This window comes from Tauraco erythrolophus, chromosome 7 (assembly GCF_009769465.1).
Source record: "Tauraco erythrolophus isolate bTauEry1 chromosome 7, bTauEry1.pri, whole genome shotgun sequence".
Classification (NCBI taxonomy): domain Eukaryota; kingdom Metazoa; phylum Chordata; class Aves; order Musophagiformes; family Musophagidae; genus Tauraco; species Tauraco erythrolophus.
The window spans coordinates 45,201,812-45,221,294 of NC_141471.1; the positions used below are offsets into that span (position 1 = coordinate 45,201,812).

A 19,483-nucleotide genomic window follows, 5' to 3' on the forward strand; every position below is an offset into this window, starting at 1 on the left:
GTTTATTGGAAGGCATCTGAAGCCAGCAATATACAAAAGACTCTTCTTGAGGGCTCCCAAACTACTGAAGCTAATTGGTTTCCAAATCCAGTGTTTCTGATCAGATTTCAAGGTATGCTCGCTGTGTTTTTCAGTGAGTCTTTCATTCCTGGGGTAAAATTTCTCAGCAGAAGCATAAAATGTTTAAATTCTTTCTCCTTCCTCTAGATCTGCCCATGTATATTTCAGAAAGGATGGGTTACAGAGCACGTTTTTCCATAGCTCTCTTTTGAGGGTTCTGCCTGGCAGGACTAACCAAGTGTCCTTTTAAGTACAAGGAGACACTGAGTATATAAAGAGTGTATTTATTTGGTGAATCCCATGGCTTATCTAACCCCTTCTTGTTCCGCGTTGGCTGTTTCTGGGTGCAAGCTGAACCACAGCAGAGCACAGCGATTGCCAACGTTGGCTTTTCTGTAGGAGACTCACAGCCAAGGTGTCCAGTGAGAGCAGCTGACACAAAGCCTGAGTGAGGAGCTTTTGGTTGACTAAGATTTTGTTTTTGTTGGGCTCATTGGTTTTCAGAAGTGCTGACTGACGAGCAAGCTACAAGTCATGCTAATATATTCACTGCCCCTTGATGTTATCTTAAAGTGTATCTTCAGCTCTCAAAACAAGAAGATAATGAGGCAGCTGTTTCTTTGGTGTGAATTAGGGCAGCCCATTGGACCCAGAAGGAGGGCACCAGATTTCTGGAAAGCATGAGCATGATCCAAAGTGCAGTTTTCAGTAAGTTGTCCCTCCCTCTGCAAAGATACTGACCAGTCTGGTACAGTGAGGCTAATAATGTCCATCTTTCCTTGGACAATGAAGAATGAAGAATTATTTATATAATAGACAAGGGCTCTAAACTAAATATCTTTTTAAACCTGTAAATGTATTTTTGTAACAGATGACTTGATTCAATGCTATATTTACTTGCAGGATTTTAAAGCGTTTTGAAAATACAAAAATAATAACACACGATTCATAAATCATCTATCTATATTGCATGCTGGGCAGCTTTACCTAGTTCACATTTTATTGTTGACAAAGCTATCACTTAAGAGAAAGTTTTGGAAAATACCTGGTTTGGAACCCTGGCCTGGGAGTTTGGTGAGTTATCAGCAAAACAGAGTTGTCCTCTGAATACCGTAGTAGTTATAGGCAGGAAAGCAAAGCACTTGCTGACTGGAAACATGCACTTGTGTGTCTTGTGTTAAGTCTGTTTACTGTATCAGGGCTGTAGGGAGGACTTTCCACACCAAACACACGCTATAATTTATGAGCCTACAAACATGCCTTAGCCTTAAGAAACGTGGATTGTCCTGTGGAAGTTCAACTGAGCTTCTTACATGCCTGAAGTTGTACATATGCATGAGTATCTAAAAATATCATGGACAAATAGCTTATCGAATCCATTTCCACACCCTCTCCTGAGGCTGTCTTTATGTTACAGAGTTGGTCCCAAATAAATGGACTAAAAAAATCTTTGCTTTTAAAAATATACTTGATGGAGTTAAATAAAATTCAAAGTAACTCAAAACCTGAAGTATTCTGTCCCAGTCCTCGGCAAGCAGTGTGAACTTTTGTCTGTTTAAGTATAAAAATCCAAATCCATGCTCTTGTTGATTCTCCTTGAAAGTTTCAGGCAGAGAAAAATGTGCTTCTCTGCACCACTTTTAGTCAAAGTTTGGCCTTTGGAAAACAAATGCAACTGTGACATTCCAGCCTTGGAAATAAAAGAATTAAAATAAATATATTGAGGAAAAAGAAACAATTTGGTGATGTAGTTCCTGAAATACGTAATTTGCAATGTAAAAATCTGAAGAAACAATTCCTTTCAAAACTATGTTGTTTCCAAACACATTCCAAGTACCTGGATTTTTCTAATTTGTAAATAATGAAATGAGAGCTCTGTGAACTCAAGAAGTCTCACTCACATTTGATTCAAATGGCCTTTGTGTGAACTCTATAAAATGCTTTAGTTTTAAATTATCAGTTTGAGTTCACGGTCCGTGGTGCTAGCTGGAGTTCTTGCTTTAATTCCTTTTCTTTTTAATTCCTTTTCTTTACTTGGCTATTATTGGAGAGAAACCTTCTGATTGAGACACACATATGTGTGTATATATATATTTTACAGTATGTTGCAGTCATTGAATTCTTTTAAGAGTAAATTGTTTTAGTGAAATGTCAGAAAGTCTGCACCAAGTGAATGCTCAGAGTTCCCCTGAATAATGAGGCTATTGTTAAATGATTGAATACTTTAGAAATTAATATCATGGTATGTTGGCATGCTGGTTCATACCAACTGTAATTTAACAATGAATCCTCCGTAAGTAAGCAGGACTGTGAATAAGAAATTGGATACAAGACAGCACAGCATGCAAGAACATACAAAATAAATAAATTCTACACACAGGAATGATACGTTGGAGGGGTTTATTTCCACAGTATCTGAGATAATTGAATTGTTGCTTAGAGCAGATTCTTCAAGTTTGAAGATCTGCTTAATTTTTTCTTGCAGTGCTTATGAGCAGTGTCTTTATAGTAAAAAAAAAAAAAAAAAAGGTTTTGTTTTATTTTTTATTTCCCTCACCCTCTGGTCTTTGAAAATTAGAGTATGCCTGGCATTATCATTTGTGACAGGCTACAGTAAACCACATCTCTTTCTGTGAAGGATTTCAGATCCCTAAGCTGTCTTTCCAATAATGCATCCTATCATTATACAGAAAATTTAGCAGCATTGATGAATGTCTGCAGACAAAAGTTGCATTTTTTTTTAAGACATCTGAATTCTTGCAAATATGGAATAATTAGTAGTTGAAGATTTAATGATGGCCCAGAAGAAGGGCTGAAGTGTTCTGCATGAAATCATAGTTATTAATTTGTGCATGAGTTTCGTTTTCCATACTTAATTTAGCAACTGTAGAATATTTTGATAATTAATTATTAACACTGGTTATTTGTCATGGCAGAACTGTGAGGGGAAAAACATAGCTTTCTATCAAAGCAAAAATATAAATGTCAGAATTTTAATTTAAATATGATATATAATAATGTAATCATGTTTTAAATAGCCTTAAATAGCTTCCATATTCAAACAAACAGATATAATAGGAATATAATATATAGCACTGATTGAGAATAAACCCTGTTCTGAGTAAAAACTGCAGCTAAGAGCCAAGTGTCTCACTTGCAACAAACTAGGGAAAAGCACTGTAAAATGTCAGGCTTTTATGGGAAGTGCCACTTTAGTAAGTGGCGTTTTATTCTGTCTTGGGTATCAAGAGTGTGACAAATCTGTAGCCTTATTATAAGCACTGTGAATAGGATTTGAGCTTGTACCTACTGAAGGCAATGAAAAAACTGCCTTTGATTTCTGCAAGTGTTGCATCAAGCCACTTAATTTCATTTACATGCAGACAAAAAATCTTTTCTTCTATTTTGGCAAGGAAAGGAACAAGGCTGCAGGAAAAGTTACCTTTGAACTACCAAAGTGATATACTTCTTACAGGTCTGAAAGTTCAAGTTATTTCTATTTCCAGAAATTTAGTGTCTTTAAATTTCGTTTACTTCAACTTCTGTTTTACCTGGCTTAATTTCCCAAGTACTGAAAACTGTTACAATAAGTCTCTAGAGCCTGTACGCTTTCATATGGAACTATTTTTCCAGAGGTGAATGTGCATATAATGTTTAAGTATATGAATGCAGATTAGTTTGAATAGGAAAGACGACACTCACTTTCTGGGTAAATATCTGTCTTGTCTTGTAAATGCATTTCTAACTTGAATGTGTGAGGCACCTCTATTGTATTAGTGAAGATGAAGGTGAGATCTATTTCTGCATTTTAATAGCAGTAGATTTTAGGGACACTGGGAAGAAAAGCTAGCGTTTTAACAGCAGAGGTATTTTTTTGGGCTGTAGATATTTCTACACACATTTTAAGATGTTTATTTACAGTACTCTCTGCTCTAGGTTATTGAAATTTTTGAAGAAGCGAACTTCACTAAAACTACCAAGTTTTCCATGTTTTTCAATAAAAGAGGACCAAAGGATCTAAAAAGCTGCTCCAAGGCTGTATTAGAGCCGTGTGATTTGAGCTAAACAGTGCTTGCATCTTCTTCTGAAAAGCAGGATTTTGAAAATGTTCTGTAAATGCCGTATAAAGTAAATGGCATGATCCGTAATGTGAAATAGCCTTTTAGGTTCTTTCCTCCTAACGTGGAGTTATTCAAGAGAATGAGATGATCTTGGATTTTATTTATCTAAAGCAATAATTGTGTTCATAGACATGTGCATATAGTTATTTTATGTTTTTTTGCAGCTTTTTTCTCTGATACTTCTGAAAAATAGATATTCAGTGAACATGGGGTGATGGTGAATAATAGGCCCATGTATGAGTCAAATGACTAGACCCTTAGTAGTAAACACCTGTACCAGAAGATATTATTGAATATGCATACATTCTTTTGGTGGTTCATCACCTTGCATTCTCTTGAAAATTCACTTCTCATAGATGCTACTATATTAATTACTATCTGCTTAAAACTGGGCTCCTAACTGTGTTGTTAGGAACAGAAATACATGGTCTGAGTTTCAAAATTGCTCAGTAACACCTGCCCTTACAGAATTAAATACTAATGACTCAGGAACCCTTCTGAAAGTCCAGGACTGGTTTAGATGTACAATCAAAGGATTTAAGAAGCACTCCTTGCTTTTTCTGTGGTGTTTTTGAAACTCTTGGACAAATTTTTACTCTAAATTGCTGTACTAATTTGTATTATATTTAGTGAAGGAATGATTTTTGTAAGGTTTACAGCCAGACTTACATAGGTAGAGAATGTAGAGCAGCTGAATGTTAAACTCTTACAGAGGTATGGTCTTGTTAATCCAGTACGCTGTAGGTTCCCTGTAACTATATCCTTCTGTTTGTTCCCCAAGCCATGTGCTGGTCTGTGAAAATAAAAGGTGCTCTGACTGGCATGAATTTAGTTGTATTTTTATGTGAATAAAAGACTTTAGTCTTAACTTTCCTTTTTTTAAATTAAAAATAACATCCAGATAAACAACAAAGCAGCTCAGTCTTTGTTAATGGATAGAATAGTAATGTGTTGTATTTTTAAGGAAAAAATACAAGCATTGAAAATTTTTTTCAATGCAGTACATGAAATGCCCAGAAATGATCATGCAGATCAGAACTTTCTTTCTGAGTGAATTTTTCTTTTACGTGTATTTGGATGTCTTTGGTCCATGTGGCAGTGTATTATAGGAACAGCATCTCTCCAAGAAACCCAGCTGCAGTTCCTGCTATACTTTAAGCCTTCATAATGTGGACTTTTCTTTTCCCCCTCATGAAATCCATGATTTTCCAAATAGAGTTTGCTTTAAACAAAATAAACTCAGTTATGCTATTTATATATTAATTCACAAGAATGAAAGAGCCTCAGAGTTGCTTATCTAAATCCAATTACTGCTGGTCAAATTCATCCCAGTACAAAAGTTTCCGAGATTAAAACATATATTACCTAAATGCCCAGAAATGCAGACTGTTTTCAGTTGGGTGAACTGTGCTCTGAGCAACGCGTGAGGCCTTGAGTGAACCCTAAAACTGGGGATATAATTATTAAGCTCTCAACTTGGAAATTACATGGTAACTCCATGGGTTTAACTAAGCAATGAAGAATTTTGTGCACTGGTTACTTGGGTTTAAATCCTAAGTTTCACATTTGTTTAAAACCTACCAGCAGTAACTGGAATTGGGCAAAAGCCATGTTTTGTACAGGTCTGTGCACCTTCCACCTTGTTGATGAGGATGGCAGTGTGCATGTGGCACTGAATCGGGTGAGCAGCAAGACTTGGCCCATCCGGTCCGATGGCTGTTTCACGTTACAGGACTAGCCGAAGGCTGGCTTGAAGGACAGAACAAGACGTAACTATCCCAGAGGTTTTTGTTTCCTGTAACGTCATGGAAAAATTGATAGTCCAACCGTCCCTAATCCCCATTAAACCATATCCCTAAGTAGTTCATCCACCCTTTTCTTAAACACATCCAGGGATGGGAACTCAACCACCTTCCTGGGCAGCCTATTCCAGTGGCTGACAACCCTTTCAGAGAAGAAATACTTTCTAACATCCAACCTGAATCTCCCCTGACTAAGCTTATACTCATTTCCTCTTGTTCTATCACCCATCACTAATGTAAAGAGCCCTTCCCCTACCTCCCCACCATCCCTTCTCAAGTATTTGTAGGCTGAGGTGCATCACTTGCAGCTGAGGTGCTTCCTTCAGGAACTCTCTCTGTTTTAACAGCAGTTATCAAATAATTTCCTGGTCGAACTTTGTCTGCAGTGTAAATGCTGATCGCCTGCCTGGAAGCTCTTGAAATGATCTATTGATACTGCAACTTTGATGTATGTTAAAGGGTTTATTCTGCATTGTTTGCATCTTCCTCGAGTCTGCTGAGTAGTCAGAAAATGTGGGGTACAATGGGATGGGGCTCTTGAGAGTGGTTTTTGACATAGCTCTGTAGCCAGGACTGAGCAGGGAAACTGCTTCTCCTAGTCCCACCCTCTGTGTGACATGGTGTGTGTTACCACTGTTTGAAGTGTGTGGTTTCAAGTGAAGTGTTTTTAAGTGACCTTTCTAATTTTAATAGTGGATATCAGATGACTTGAACAGTTTCACCCCGAACCGATATATACAAGAGAAAGTAAAAATGTTTATGTTTTTAAGAAGGTATTTCTGCCCCCAAATTAATGATGTCTCGGAATGTAAAAAAGACTGGGCTGGGTCAGACAGGAATTTGTTTTGGCAGCTGTGGAGGTGCCTGATGTTAAAACAGGGACAACATGTGATGATACTGCTCTGGTATCCTCTCCCAGTTTCTGGCAGTACGTGATTTCCAGAGCCACAAATGTCTTTGCTTTTAGTTTCATGGCACATTGTCCATCCTAGAAGCTGTCTGATAGCTTTTTGTAGAGATGGGCTCTGTGGGGCATCAGCGCAGGCTGTGACAGTGAGTTCCACAAGTAACTCTCTGTTGTGGGGAACTACCACCTTCTGCAGTTTTTAAACCTCATAATTTTCTTGGCAGTCCCTGTGTATTAGGAGAAACAATGAAGACAACTAGTCACCATCTCACTGCACAGGTCCTTCTTTAATGAGCTGAAGTCTTAGTCTGTGTAGATCCTCCTCACATGGAAGCTCTTTCAAATATCTGCCCATCTGGTTTTAGATGAAAATTATTACATGGAAAAACATTAAAAGCATAATTGAATATAAGGGATTGAAAGTTTTTTTTAAAAAAGTATGTAAATAATTTTATTTGTGCTTACTATGCATTTAGATAATGCTTTGGGAAGAGCATAATGAAAAACAACACGTTGCATGTCTGGAAATCTTTTGAATAGCAATTTCAGTTCAGGTGTTCAGTAGACACATGCTTGAGATGGCCATCTTACGTATTCATTACATCTATTCCCTTGGATACTGTGATGCAGTAAGTTATCCTTAATGATACAGTCATTATGTTGAAGGGTTGGTAATAAGGCATTGAGATGAACTCAATTCCACAACTACCTTTTTCTGACCAGAATATTTTATTAAAAATCTTTGAAAAAATACCTCCATGCACCATAACTCAGGAGGAAATTAAACAGTGCTCATGTTTTCTCACGACAAACAAACCCTACCTGGTTTTATTTTCATTAATGATATCAGTAGTTTGTAGAACAGAGGTGTGCAGGCTGTTGAATTTTGTAGTAGTTTCCATTTAAATGTAAGAAAACAAGAGGCCAACTCTTGTGATCACCTTACCCTTATTTCTGTGGGTGTTTCCATTGAAGAATACATATTTGGTACTTCTGGGTGAATCAAATCACAGTTAAAGGTCACACAAACAGAAAGCCAAGCAACTTTGAAGAGGAGACAGAACTCGAAACCACTCTCTACACATGCAAGAAAGAAACATGACTACATTTGTAGGAACGAAATACCTTCCTGATTTCAGGCAGCACACAACCTAACATTCTTCATCAGAACTCATGTTCTGATTACTGTAAAATAATTACATGAAATATGTAGGAAAACTGTGTCCAAATTAATTCCAGTTACTTTCTTGTGGTAGTGCTCAAGGTTTATAGCTGTAGATTAGATTGCCTGCATATGGCTAATTGCCTATAACAATGTTTGTTATTGTGGTACCTCTTACCACTCTGGTGTCTCTTGTTGCAAACATGAAGGTGTGCACATAACTTTGCTTGCAGGAGGAAACCTCTTCTGAACTGAACAGAATTACTTCTGTGAGTAAAATCTCTAGTGTAACTGTTTGCAGGATCACAGTACGTAGCAAATAACTCTGGGAAATCTGTAGTAAAAGCAGTGGAACCACAAATGCCTGTCTCTGCTGGCAGAAATGTTAACTTCTAGCTCTCACGTGACTTGGATGAAACAACATATCAATTCATTCGGAGTGGCTGGACTGAAATGGAGACTGGGTGTTAGTTGTTTTTGGCGGAAGTTTAGGTAGAGGTTGTGTTTTATTTGAGGTCGTTGTGGGTTAGCCGCTGATTTTTGTTGGATTCTTTTTCCATATATCTGTCAGAGGCCCTTTACGGTACAAGATAGGCATGTTTTTGCATGTTTTTCATGTATTTGATTTTAAATCTAAATAAATCAAATAAATGAAGATGCACTGCATGGACCAAATTTCCTGCTCGGTAAGTTGGCCCACTGAACAGCCATAAATCACCCTGCCAGAGAATTTGGCTTTTCCTTCTTAAGATATGTGCTCTAATGTCTTTGAGGCCAAAGTCAACTTCAGGTATACCATGAAGAATTATGAAATTAAGTGGAACATAAGTGAGTATGAAGGCCCCAATTCTGGAAAGACCTGAGGTTAGAAAAGCATGTGATCTCATGGTTAACAGAAAATCTGTTATGTGTGTTTGGAGTGGAGCCAGCTATGGCAAAGTAGGCTCACAACTACCTACCCATCGTGATGGAGTGTACAATGGATTATGCCTGCCTTCAGACCACAAAATCTTGCCTGTCTACAGAGCCAGCAAAAAAAAGGGGGCAGGTGTGGAGGGGAGGAAGGCTTGTACAATTCTTTTGATTCCTAAAACATGGCTGAATCGGGGCTTAACTTAGATTGTACAAACTGTTAATGCCTCTGGGTCAGTTCGGCCTCCTCCTGGCTGGTTTCAGACTGAAATACAACAAAGCAAAACATGTTTTTCCTCCCCAAAATGAAAGTCAAATGGAAACAAATGCTTTGTGGGTTCTTAGGGAAAGGAAAAACAGTGGAATGGAAAGTCTCACTTTGCATCAGTCACGAAAACAAAGTAAAGAGAGATGGATAGACAGTGGCCTTTAGATAAAGCTGAGTGGTTACGTGTCACTCACAATGTGGAAACTTCAGCCGAGAACTTTGTCAGGCACAAAATTGCCTCAAATCTTCTTTGCTGGCACCAAAGAGTATGTTTAGGCAGGCTGTTCTCAGTCTTTCCTGTTGGTGCTGTTCCTCCTTCATATTTGTTTGCTGGGTACCAGACTGAAACCCAAAGGTCCCTTTTCCCCTACGAGTTATGGTACCATTCCCTCTTTGGCTCTATATCTTTTCTTGTTGTCTTTTTTTCTCTTTTTTTTTTCTTTTACGTTTTACTGGGTATGTTTACAGACTGGTAGGACAGAGAAGAGTGTGGCCTTGAATATGTATTACAGTGCTCTAGCTGCCCTTAGAGTCCTTTTCTGTGTAGTAGGAGACATCGGTTTCCTCCTGAGGCAGAGAAGGGAATTGCAGCAATGTCTTCCACATCCTGGTTTCTGGACTTCAAGTAGAAGTCACTAACACCAAATGTATGTTGCTATTAATAAAGACTAGCCCAATAAATATTGCTCTGCCATATGTTTCAGTGGTTTATAATTGATAAACTGTTGGTTACTTTCCGTGAGTGTTGCTTTGTCGTTAGAAGATTCAATTTTATTATAATCTTTTATAGTAATATGTCCTTCATTGATGGTGAAGGTTGCCTGCCATGGAAGTCTTCCGAATGAAAGCTTAATCTCTCAAAGCACCAGTAATGCTTTTTAAAAAAATCTGGGAAAGGCCATTTTTGAGGAAGTTCCCTTCAATGAAGCAGAGACTAAGACCTATCAATGACCTGAGAAAGAAAGTTATTTTCCTTATTCTCCTGAAGTCCTTATATTCAGCCATAAGTGCCATCTTCCATTATCTTTTACCAGGGTTTTGTGATACTTAATAGTAAGTCTGCATTTTTAGTCTTAACCTCTGTGAGGTAAATACAGGTACCTATTTTATTGTCTTGTTGCTTAATGCAACAAGTTGTAGCTTCCCAATTTCCCTCTTCATCATACTAAGTGTATCGAATTGCAGTGCAGTGCCATGCTATCTGTGGGAGGCAATATAAATTCAAATAAGTATTAACATTCATCTTGGAAAGAGCTAGAAGATGCACATAAACCTCAAAGCTTCTGTATATCCAAACCAGAAGTTTAGAGTATATATGCACAGGCATGGATGCACACACAAGCACGGTTCTGTGTGCATGCATATACAAAAATCACCATAATTCCTGCATTTTTGTTAATCCTGGAAGAATATGGTCCATTTGTATTAAAACAATGTTTTTGTTTGGCAGCCAAAAATGAAGAAAATATTTTTAAAGCAAACCTAATTAATTTAACCAAAGAAACCTCTTTACTAGTGCTGATGTCCTAAAATCCTTGCATAGATCCTCGGCATGTATGCTGCCAGTGCAGCGCAGTGAGCAGAGATGGACAGGGTGGGGCAAATGGCCAGTGCTTTTCAGGTGAACTCTAAAGGTGTTTGTTGAACTGCAGTGGCAGAAGGAACTTCTCCAGGAGTATCAGGAAAACATTTTTCAAGAGCAGTAGACCTCTTCCTAATAGATGTATAATATACGCAAAAATAACTATATACATTGTTAAAATATAATAACATGTATTTCTGGATTTTGTTTTCTCCATAGGTATGGGAAAATTGTATCCACAAAGGCGATTCTTGACAAAAATACAAATCAATGCAAAGGTACGTGCGAAACATCCACCCTGTGAGTTCATTGTCTGAATGATTGACTGGTGGCTTGACTGCCAAGGCTTTGGCTCCAACTGTGCAATCAACATAATGTACGGTATATTACAAACATATTTAATAATGCCAGAGCTTTGAGTTGTGTTTCCAGTAACATTGCTCATTAATTTTTTTCATTAACAAACAAAATGAAAATCACAAATCAGAACAAGTATCAAATTGCTTCGGCAGAAAAGTAAATTACCTCCTAACCACATAGTGCTGTCTGATTTGAATGATATCATCAGTGATGCAAATTGATTTCCTATATAAAAATGAAGAAACCTTTGGGAAAAGCTTCCCAAGCAAAACCTGGTTTAATTTTTCTATTTTTGTGAAGTCTTAACCTACACTACTGGAAGAAGAAAGTATTCTTTATGACAAAAATAGATCCACAAGTTGTAATACCAAGATATAAAAATGATTCCTCTTCTAGTTTTATGTTCTTCATTTTTCTGCTAAAGTATGAAAACATTTTGTAGTGAAATATAGCATGTTTTGTGTGTGGGTATATAGCTATATTTGCCTGGATAAATACTAACACGTCTAGTAGCATCTCAGGACTAGAATTGCTGTTCGTTTACCAGTGTGAAGAGCCATCAAGCCTGTAGGGGAGGAGCTGTGCTTTAAAATGACTCTATGACTTTACACTAGTGCTATACAGAATCCTTTTGGAGTAGTAAGATCTGCTAGGGTGGGTCCTTCTGATAAGAACATATTCTATACGATGAATGGAATACGAAGAAGCGTTTCTATATGAGTTCATAAAAAGAAAAAGTATTGCAGTTCTGGAATATCTCATGAGTGGCCAGATAGGGTGTGAAGAGAAGTAGCAGATAAGACATTTGGGGAAATCATGAGATGGGGCAAAATCCTGCCATCTGTACCAAAGATGTTCCTAAAGTTGTAGAAGCATGTGCTTTTATCTGTTGCCTGCCAGCAGCAGCATTCATTAGCCACTCAAGAAAAAAGTAAATTGGAAGACCGCGATTCTAGTCTCAGAAAACTCCACGAACCAGATCAGTCATGGGCCATCATCAGAAGTGGCACTGCTGTGCATTTGCGTTTGTCTGAATGCATGTTTCCTTTCCTTGGAGCACTGTTCTGACAGACTTCTGATAACATCACTCTGTGTTTCTTTGAATATCACGCCAGGAAAAAGACCTGGTTCAGTCTGGTTTGTTTGTTTGGTTTTTTATTCTTTTTTTAAAAAAACACAACAAACTGTATTATGAAGGAGTACATTTGTGGGAAGACAGGCTAGACCAAGAGCAGAAAGCCCTGGCAGGGTGGCTGGGGGAGCACAGAGGTGAGCGCTTCCATTGCAGAGCTGGGAGGAGATGGACATGCCTGCTGCTGGCTGCTGTGTGGCTGGGAGTTTTGTGCTTTGGAGGCAAGGTGCAGTGTGGGGAGAGGGGAAGTTGCATTATGATGGAGCTATGAAGGGGCTGAGCGGATCAAATGGGCTCTGAGTTGGTTCAACAAGGAGGAGAAGTGCCATGGTCGGACAGGAAGGGCTTTGGGGTAGGAGCACTTGAGGATGGGGCTCTGGGGCAAGGAGTTGGAGCTTAAGCCTAGGAGAGCTGGGGAGTCTTCAGCTGCTGATATGAGGGATGAGAAGAAGTCGTCTGTTATCAAGTAGATTGGAGTTACCCTGGGGCCACTTTTCACTGTCTTACACTCAAACTAAGACCTTCCTATAGGGATGGGTAGGTCCTTGTCCTCCTTCCCACTACCATACAAGACTGAGGTGTTCTCTGTTTTCTCATGCGTCAACTCCATCTTTTTTCAACATCTTTTTTTCTGAAATTTGTCCATCTGAAATGGCAACACAAATCAAGCAGATGGATTCGAACTGAGCTGTATGTTGAATAATGAGATTAAGTCCATGGGAGAGAGACATGTATTTGTCTCCACTGATCTTAGGTTGTCTGAGACCACTGCTGTCAGCGTAGATAGATGCTTCAGCTGGGTGCCTAAAGGTTGGTGGAGAGAATCTGGGGGAAGCGTGCTTGGTGATTGTCCTTAACTTCTTGTTTTGTTTTTAAATGTGTGTTTGACTGGTAACCAAACCAAATGTAGTGCTGTGTGATCAGAACTTCCCCTTCTGTTCCCATTGTCAGTGGTAAGCAAGGAAAGAAATGGACCTGTTTGCAAAACACAAAATGTGAAGTTAAAAGTTTGTAAAGAATTTGAATGGTAGAATTTAGGGAAAGAAAAACATCTGGGTTTTACGTTCTTTACGTTGTAGTTAGCTTTGAGATTATTTTAGTAGGAGCCGTATAACAGTGAGTTGGAATTTTGTAAAATTTTGCATTCACGCTGTTGTAATACACTCTAGGGTAGAGATATTTATTGATATTTTCAAAGATGGATCTTTAAGATGTAAGTGGTGCCATTAAAAGATCGTAAACATAATTGGATTTATTAACAGTATGCTTCATGGCATAAAAGGAATAGACGTTTTGCTGCTTTAAATGCTGGGTACAATTTCCTTCCTCTTCGGTAAGGCTGCCAAAAACAAGATTAAAATAAAAAAAAGCTTCCCAGGAATGGGAAGTAGAAGGGACCTGAAGTTCAACTGGTCCATTCCTCTGCCTAGGAGTAGGATCAGCTCTAACCCACTGCTGAGAGGTGTTTCTCTTACCTGTGCTCAAAGGCCTCCAGCGGTGGAGATTCCTCGAGCTCCTCAGACAACCTGTGATAGTGTTCCCTCTCCTCACTATAATGAAGTGTTTCCTAATGTCTAACCCAAATCTCCCTTGATGCAATTTAAGCTTATTGCTTCTTTTTTTAATCCACAGTGGACATGGAGGACGGTTTATTCCTTTTCTCTTTGCAGCAAACATATATATTTGAAGACTGCTATGCATCTGTCATATCTTTTCTTTAGACTAAACACTAGTCCTTTCACTTTCTCCTTAAAGGCAATTTGTTTTAAGTTTCTGATTACATTCCACTTCGCTAGTCTCTCTCTAATTAGCTCACTTCTTACTTGAAGACCTTAGAGTCAGGCTCAGGATGCAGGCAGCCTAAATCTTACCATTTTCAATAGTGTGCAGAAGCTATTTCATTTGTCTTCTCTGTGATCATGTGACTCTCCTCTTTGTTGATATATCCATGTAAATAACTATGTATATTTAAAATATAGATATATTTCTGAGGCACAGGGTGTTGCATGAGAACAGTGATGCTGATTTATGCTAAGAGATTCTCTGCAGCCCGCAGTTCTGTTATTCTTTTCTCCAGTGCTGCTGCCAGCCAGGCATTCCTTATTGTGTGCTCTGCTCTGTGCTGTTGATTATTCCCTCCTAAGGCTAGTACTTTTCATTTGTTTGTATTGAATTTTATCCTTTTTTTTTTTTCCAGCAACTCCTTAATTTGCGAAGATTATTCTCAAATCTTAAGTCTCCAGAGTGCTTGCAGCACTTACCTCTTTAGTATCCTCTTCACAGTTAATAAACGATTTCTCTAATCCACTGGACAAGATAATGTGGAGAAAAACTGAATAATAACAGACTCGAGGAAGACTTTTTAGGAAACTCTCTCAGTATACCGGGTAGTGCAACAGTGAACCATTGAGAACTTCTTTTTTTAAATTGGGTCTGCTAATCAGTTTGGCACCTACACCACAGCAGTTTTAGCTAGATTGTATTTGTCCCGTTTGCTCAAGTTATGAGAGACAACCAAGGTTTATCTAAAATACGTAGTACTTCCATAAGACTAGTTACCTACTTCTAGATGGAAGTAAGATGTGACACTATTTGTTCATGCTAAATCCATACTGTGTGGTACGAATCATCTGTTAACCTGTGAGGTTCTGTGAATGGACGTGTGTGTATATATATATATGAATGGATGTGTATACATATTTGCTCTAAGATTTTTTCAAAAGTTGAAATTGCGTTGAAGTGTCTCTAATTCACTGAGGCCCACATCCATTTGTTTTTTAAAAAAACACCAAAAAACCAGAACCAAACACAAAAAATGAATAAAAGCAAAAACCCCTAGGCATTTTGTTTGCTCCTTTCCAGTCTTGTAGATCTCGTTCACCTACCACAAAGTATGAGATACTCTGTTAAATGAACGCGTTGTCCTGTGATGTTTATACAGTGTGGTAGGGTGGATAACATTTACGGAGATGATAGCAGTAGTATCATGGGATTGGAGATTTCAAAATCTATTTTGGTATCAGTAGAGCTAAAATGGAAAATAGTTAATATAGCAAAGAAGCGGTTTTGAATATGCCGTGTGTCAATGTGCAGATCTGTTAAAGTAGGCTACTGCTTAGCAAGGAGTGTTAGGTTTCCTCTTGGAAGACCAAGGAAAACACTGTGCAGTGGAATTTAAGTCATTCTCCAGTATTCCTCAGACTTTTAAAAAGACACTACATTCCTGTTGTGCTAAGGAATAGTGTTATCTGAGGATTCCTCCCTGGTATGAATTAAGCTGTCGGGTCTAAAGTAATCATATATGATGCAAGGGAGTTCACTAGGGAGACCTTTTGACGTAACCTCTCATTTTCAGATTGCTCTTTGTTGGTGGCATAACTGCTAAGTGAGGCAGAGGAGAAGCAACAGCCACCCTGTAATAAAACAATGTATAAAACAAAATAAGCACAGTCATGACAAAACAGCCAGAAATCACTGAACAAAGCAAGGAACAATCCCATATGGAGAATAATGAAAAACAGACACATGATTCATTCAGATGTTCAAACACAAAACTCCTAATGAACAAGTTGGAGAGTTTTGGCTGCTTTTGCTTTTCCCCTCTCCCTCCCCTCTTTCCCTCTCCCCCTTGCGCATTTCCCTTCTGGGTCTACTGTATTTGCTAATTTAAAAAGTAGGGGAAATGAAATAAAAGAAACCATTCAAGAGAAGCGTTAATCTGAAACCCATAGACTCTTCTTTTCCCAGCCCTCGCCCCCCCCGCCCTCTCCAGACTGGCTTGCCTTTGATAGACCTACGTGCTTAGAGCTGAGGGAATGAGTAATGGTTGTTTCACAGTACAGTTTCCATACCTCATAGCAATGGAATACAGAACAGTTAATCTGCCAAATACACAAGCCTATTTCTTAGAGTATGAATTACTGTCATCTGCATCTGCCCTTGCAGACACTTTAATTGCGTGCCTGCAGATTTACTTCCTGGTTTAATCAGGAGCTCATATGATTTTGAGCATTTTGCTAGGACCTTAGAAGATGAGCATGGGAGAATGACTAAAAGTCCAAAATCCCACCTGTGGGATTTTTTTTTTAATAAATAAAACCTATGAATCACAGTAATGTGTAGGAGACAAACACTTCAACTGCATATTCTTCATTTTATGTATATTTTTTTCAAACTATGTGTGACATGATTTGTTGAACAGCAGCGTTTGTCTTAGGAGAGAAATGTGCCTAACGTGATGAGGGGAGCTATAGAGACGCTATTTATAATTTTAATATCTCATGGTGACATTTTTCTTGTTGAGAAATGTTAGTAATGATCTATTCATTTTTTAAAATACAAAAACTCAGGATGCAGATATGCAGTCATTAGAATTGCAATGGGTTTATGCTAAAAAAAATGTCATGAGGTCGTCTCTGTTAACCCACCATATATCACATACAATGTTATTTCTTCAGTTGCTTTGCTGTTTTTAGACTAGGACTTAAAGTTTACCATGACCTATTTTATTATAAATTAATAGCTTATTTGTGTAACAAAAATGGGATAACAGGAGGCTTACTATAAGTGTTGAAGATAATTGGAGTGGCATGATAAAGTGCTGCTTCATATCTCCCAAAAGGAGTCTGTCCTGCCTTGTGTCAGTGGTGCTACTCATCTGCTTAAGTTCACCAGCATCCCGAAGTACCATGATGTATTGGAGCTTAACGAGCAGGAGGCTTCTGCTCCGGTATTCTGATAAACAAAGCTTATAAGCCTATAGTAGATATACCTTGGTGTGTATGTTAGACAAAATATATTGTAACTTTAAATTTTAGAAAGTGATTTTTTTTGCATGTATTCTTTGAAGACTAAAGGTTGTTTGTGATCATGTGAAATTATACATTTTCACTTTATATTTATTAATTCCTATTACTATTATACTTGAGATGGCACAATTTGGTTGTGCCTAGCAACGTGAAGCAAGTCTATGTGAAATAATGAGCTAGTGGAGAGAGCTAAGCTGCATAGAAAGCTATTTAGTTAATAAATTTTATTTATTGTGAATAAGCTCAAATTGTAATAACTGTGCGGCGTTATTTATGATTCTCAGAATTGCCATTTTGAGAGAGAAAAAAAATCAAGCCAAGTAGGTCTGTGCCTGATCACAGACTGTAAACTGTTCACACCAGGAGGGCAGGCACAGTGTGCTTCAAGGGGAAGATGGATCTTGTAGAAAGTAAATAATTTGTAAAACAGACTTATTTAATTTTGAAGCTCTAGACTTCTGTAAAAAATAAATCAATCCTTTTTTCGGTGCCAGGATAGACAATAAATGTGGTGATTTTTTTTTTTGTGCATTAGTTTTGTTTGTTTGTTTGCATTTCTTTTTTTTTTCTTTTTTTCGATCCATTCCAAAGTTTTATGTAATCCATGGCACAATAGTTCACGAGTTATTAAAGGTGTAGCAATATGGAATATTTTAATTTGGCAGATTTTCTAACAGTGAGGCACTTGTGAAGGCTGGATAGATGCTGAGTGTGGGTAGGCGCTTAGCAAGTTTTATGCATGGCTCTGTTGATCCATCTCACTGCTGACCTGTATCAGCCCCATCTAATCTGGTCTCGGCTCCCTTGGACAGAGAGCGCAAACTATGCTGAGTTGTGCCAATTTTGGTTAGCAAGCCAGCTGATAAACCCACATCTCCTGAGTTTTTTTGATTGCAGGAGGTACATTTAAACATCATGAGGTTAGTTGTTTAAAATTTGTAAATGTTTGGAGAGTTTTTTTAGGGGTTTTTTTCCCGTTTTTTTTAACTTTAGTTTCACTCCTATGTTTTTTTCATAAGTAAAGGTTGAGATTTATATTTTTTTTTTTAAATTGAAAAGTGATATTACTTTGTAACGACATGAGACTAGGAACCAAGTCTTTAGGAAAAATACCTAAAGAGGACATCTAAATACCCTAAAGGCAGACATAAATCAAAATAAAATAATTGTCAATAAGAAATCATGAGGTTGTTCGCTCATCAGTGAAGTGTAGTAAGTTCACACCCTGCCTTATCAAATGAAAACTTGTTTGATTTGCAGGCTCATGAACCGTGATGCTCTCTAAATTTGACTATTTCAAGAAATTACCAGGCACTAGATGGAGGAAAAAAGTGCACGTGTATATTCAAGAGTATGTATGTAGCTATCCCCTTGAACTTATGGATGATGCGTTTTCAGGTTTTTAGGTAATGTAATGAAGCAGTGGCACTCAGTGGGAGCACGGGATGCCGTTGGGGGAACTATTTTCCTGGCACCCATTGCATTGGCCAGCAGGCGTTATATATGTGTTGGCAAATGTGCGAGTGCTGAGCAAAATCTCACTTCAGCTTGTAGATAGAGATTCTCCTATTTGTGTAGTTTTGAATGCTTTCTACATCTGCTGTAGTGAAACAGGAGAGAATTTGATGAGTCGTGCAGAGCAAGTCACCGTAGCTGGAGCATGCCAGCACTGGTGGCTGCCTTGCCGTGATGGGGACTTGGAGACATACCCGCCTCCATGTCTGCAAAATGTTGCTGCACCTCAGCAAACATTCTTGATGGCATCTAAACAGTGCTCTGTCTCAAGCAAGTCCTCTCAAAATTGCTTATTGAGTTTAAAGCCAGGTCCTCTACAGAGGAAACTCCTTTCTAATTAGTTCCCCAGACGCTTTCTTAAACGGCTTCTTTGCAATTAAGGAAAATATTTCCTGGGTCATTATCTTTTCATAAATGAACTCATGGTCTAGCAAATATTTTCTGTAAGGAGCCTCAAGATGCTCAAGTATTCTGTGACATATCTAATCTGTGATTATTCTTAATTTATTGCTTCCAAAAATTTACCAGCCTATATCACTGGCAAATAATTGGTTTAATTTTGTTTCCTTCCAGAGAAATAAAAAAGTAAAATTTCCATTTATACATAGTGATTAATGTTTTGATTCACTGGTCTGTATAAAACTTTGCCAATAGCTTGGCATGCGTTTGAAGTGCATTTTGGGACTGGGTAATGTTAGCAGGCTCTTAGTGGTCTCAGCAGACTTGGAAATATCTATTTCATATCACAGAATTGAACAAAAGATAATTTTTCTTTTTCCTCTTTGAACAGCAGCTCATAATCATCTTTGTTGAAAGCTTACTTGCAATGCGTTGTTTTTTTCAACTGTCTTGCA

General features: G+C 38.1%; 1 protein-coding gene across 2 annotated transcripts in view; it reads left to right on the forward strand.

Annotated features, from left to right (window-relative positions):
• Nucleotides 1-19,483, forward strand: part of RBMS3 (RNA binding motif single stranded interacting protein 3) — a 721,097-nt gene that overhangs the window by 384,732 nt on the left and 316,882 nt on the right. For both annotated transcript variants that reach the window (XM_086614511.1, XM_086614510.1), the window contains one exon: nt 11,034-11,092. In XM_086614511.1, coding sequence (XP_086470637.1) covers nt 11,034-11,092 — 59 coding nt within the window. The remainder of the gene's footprint in view (nt 1-11,033; nt 11,093-19,483) is intronic.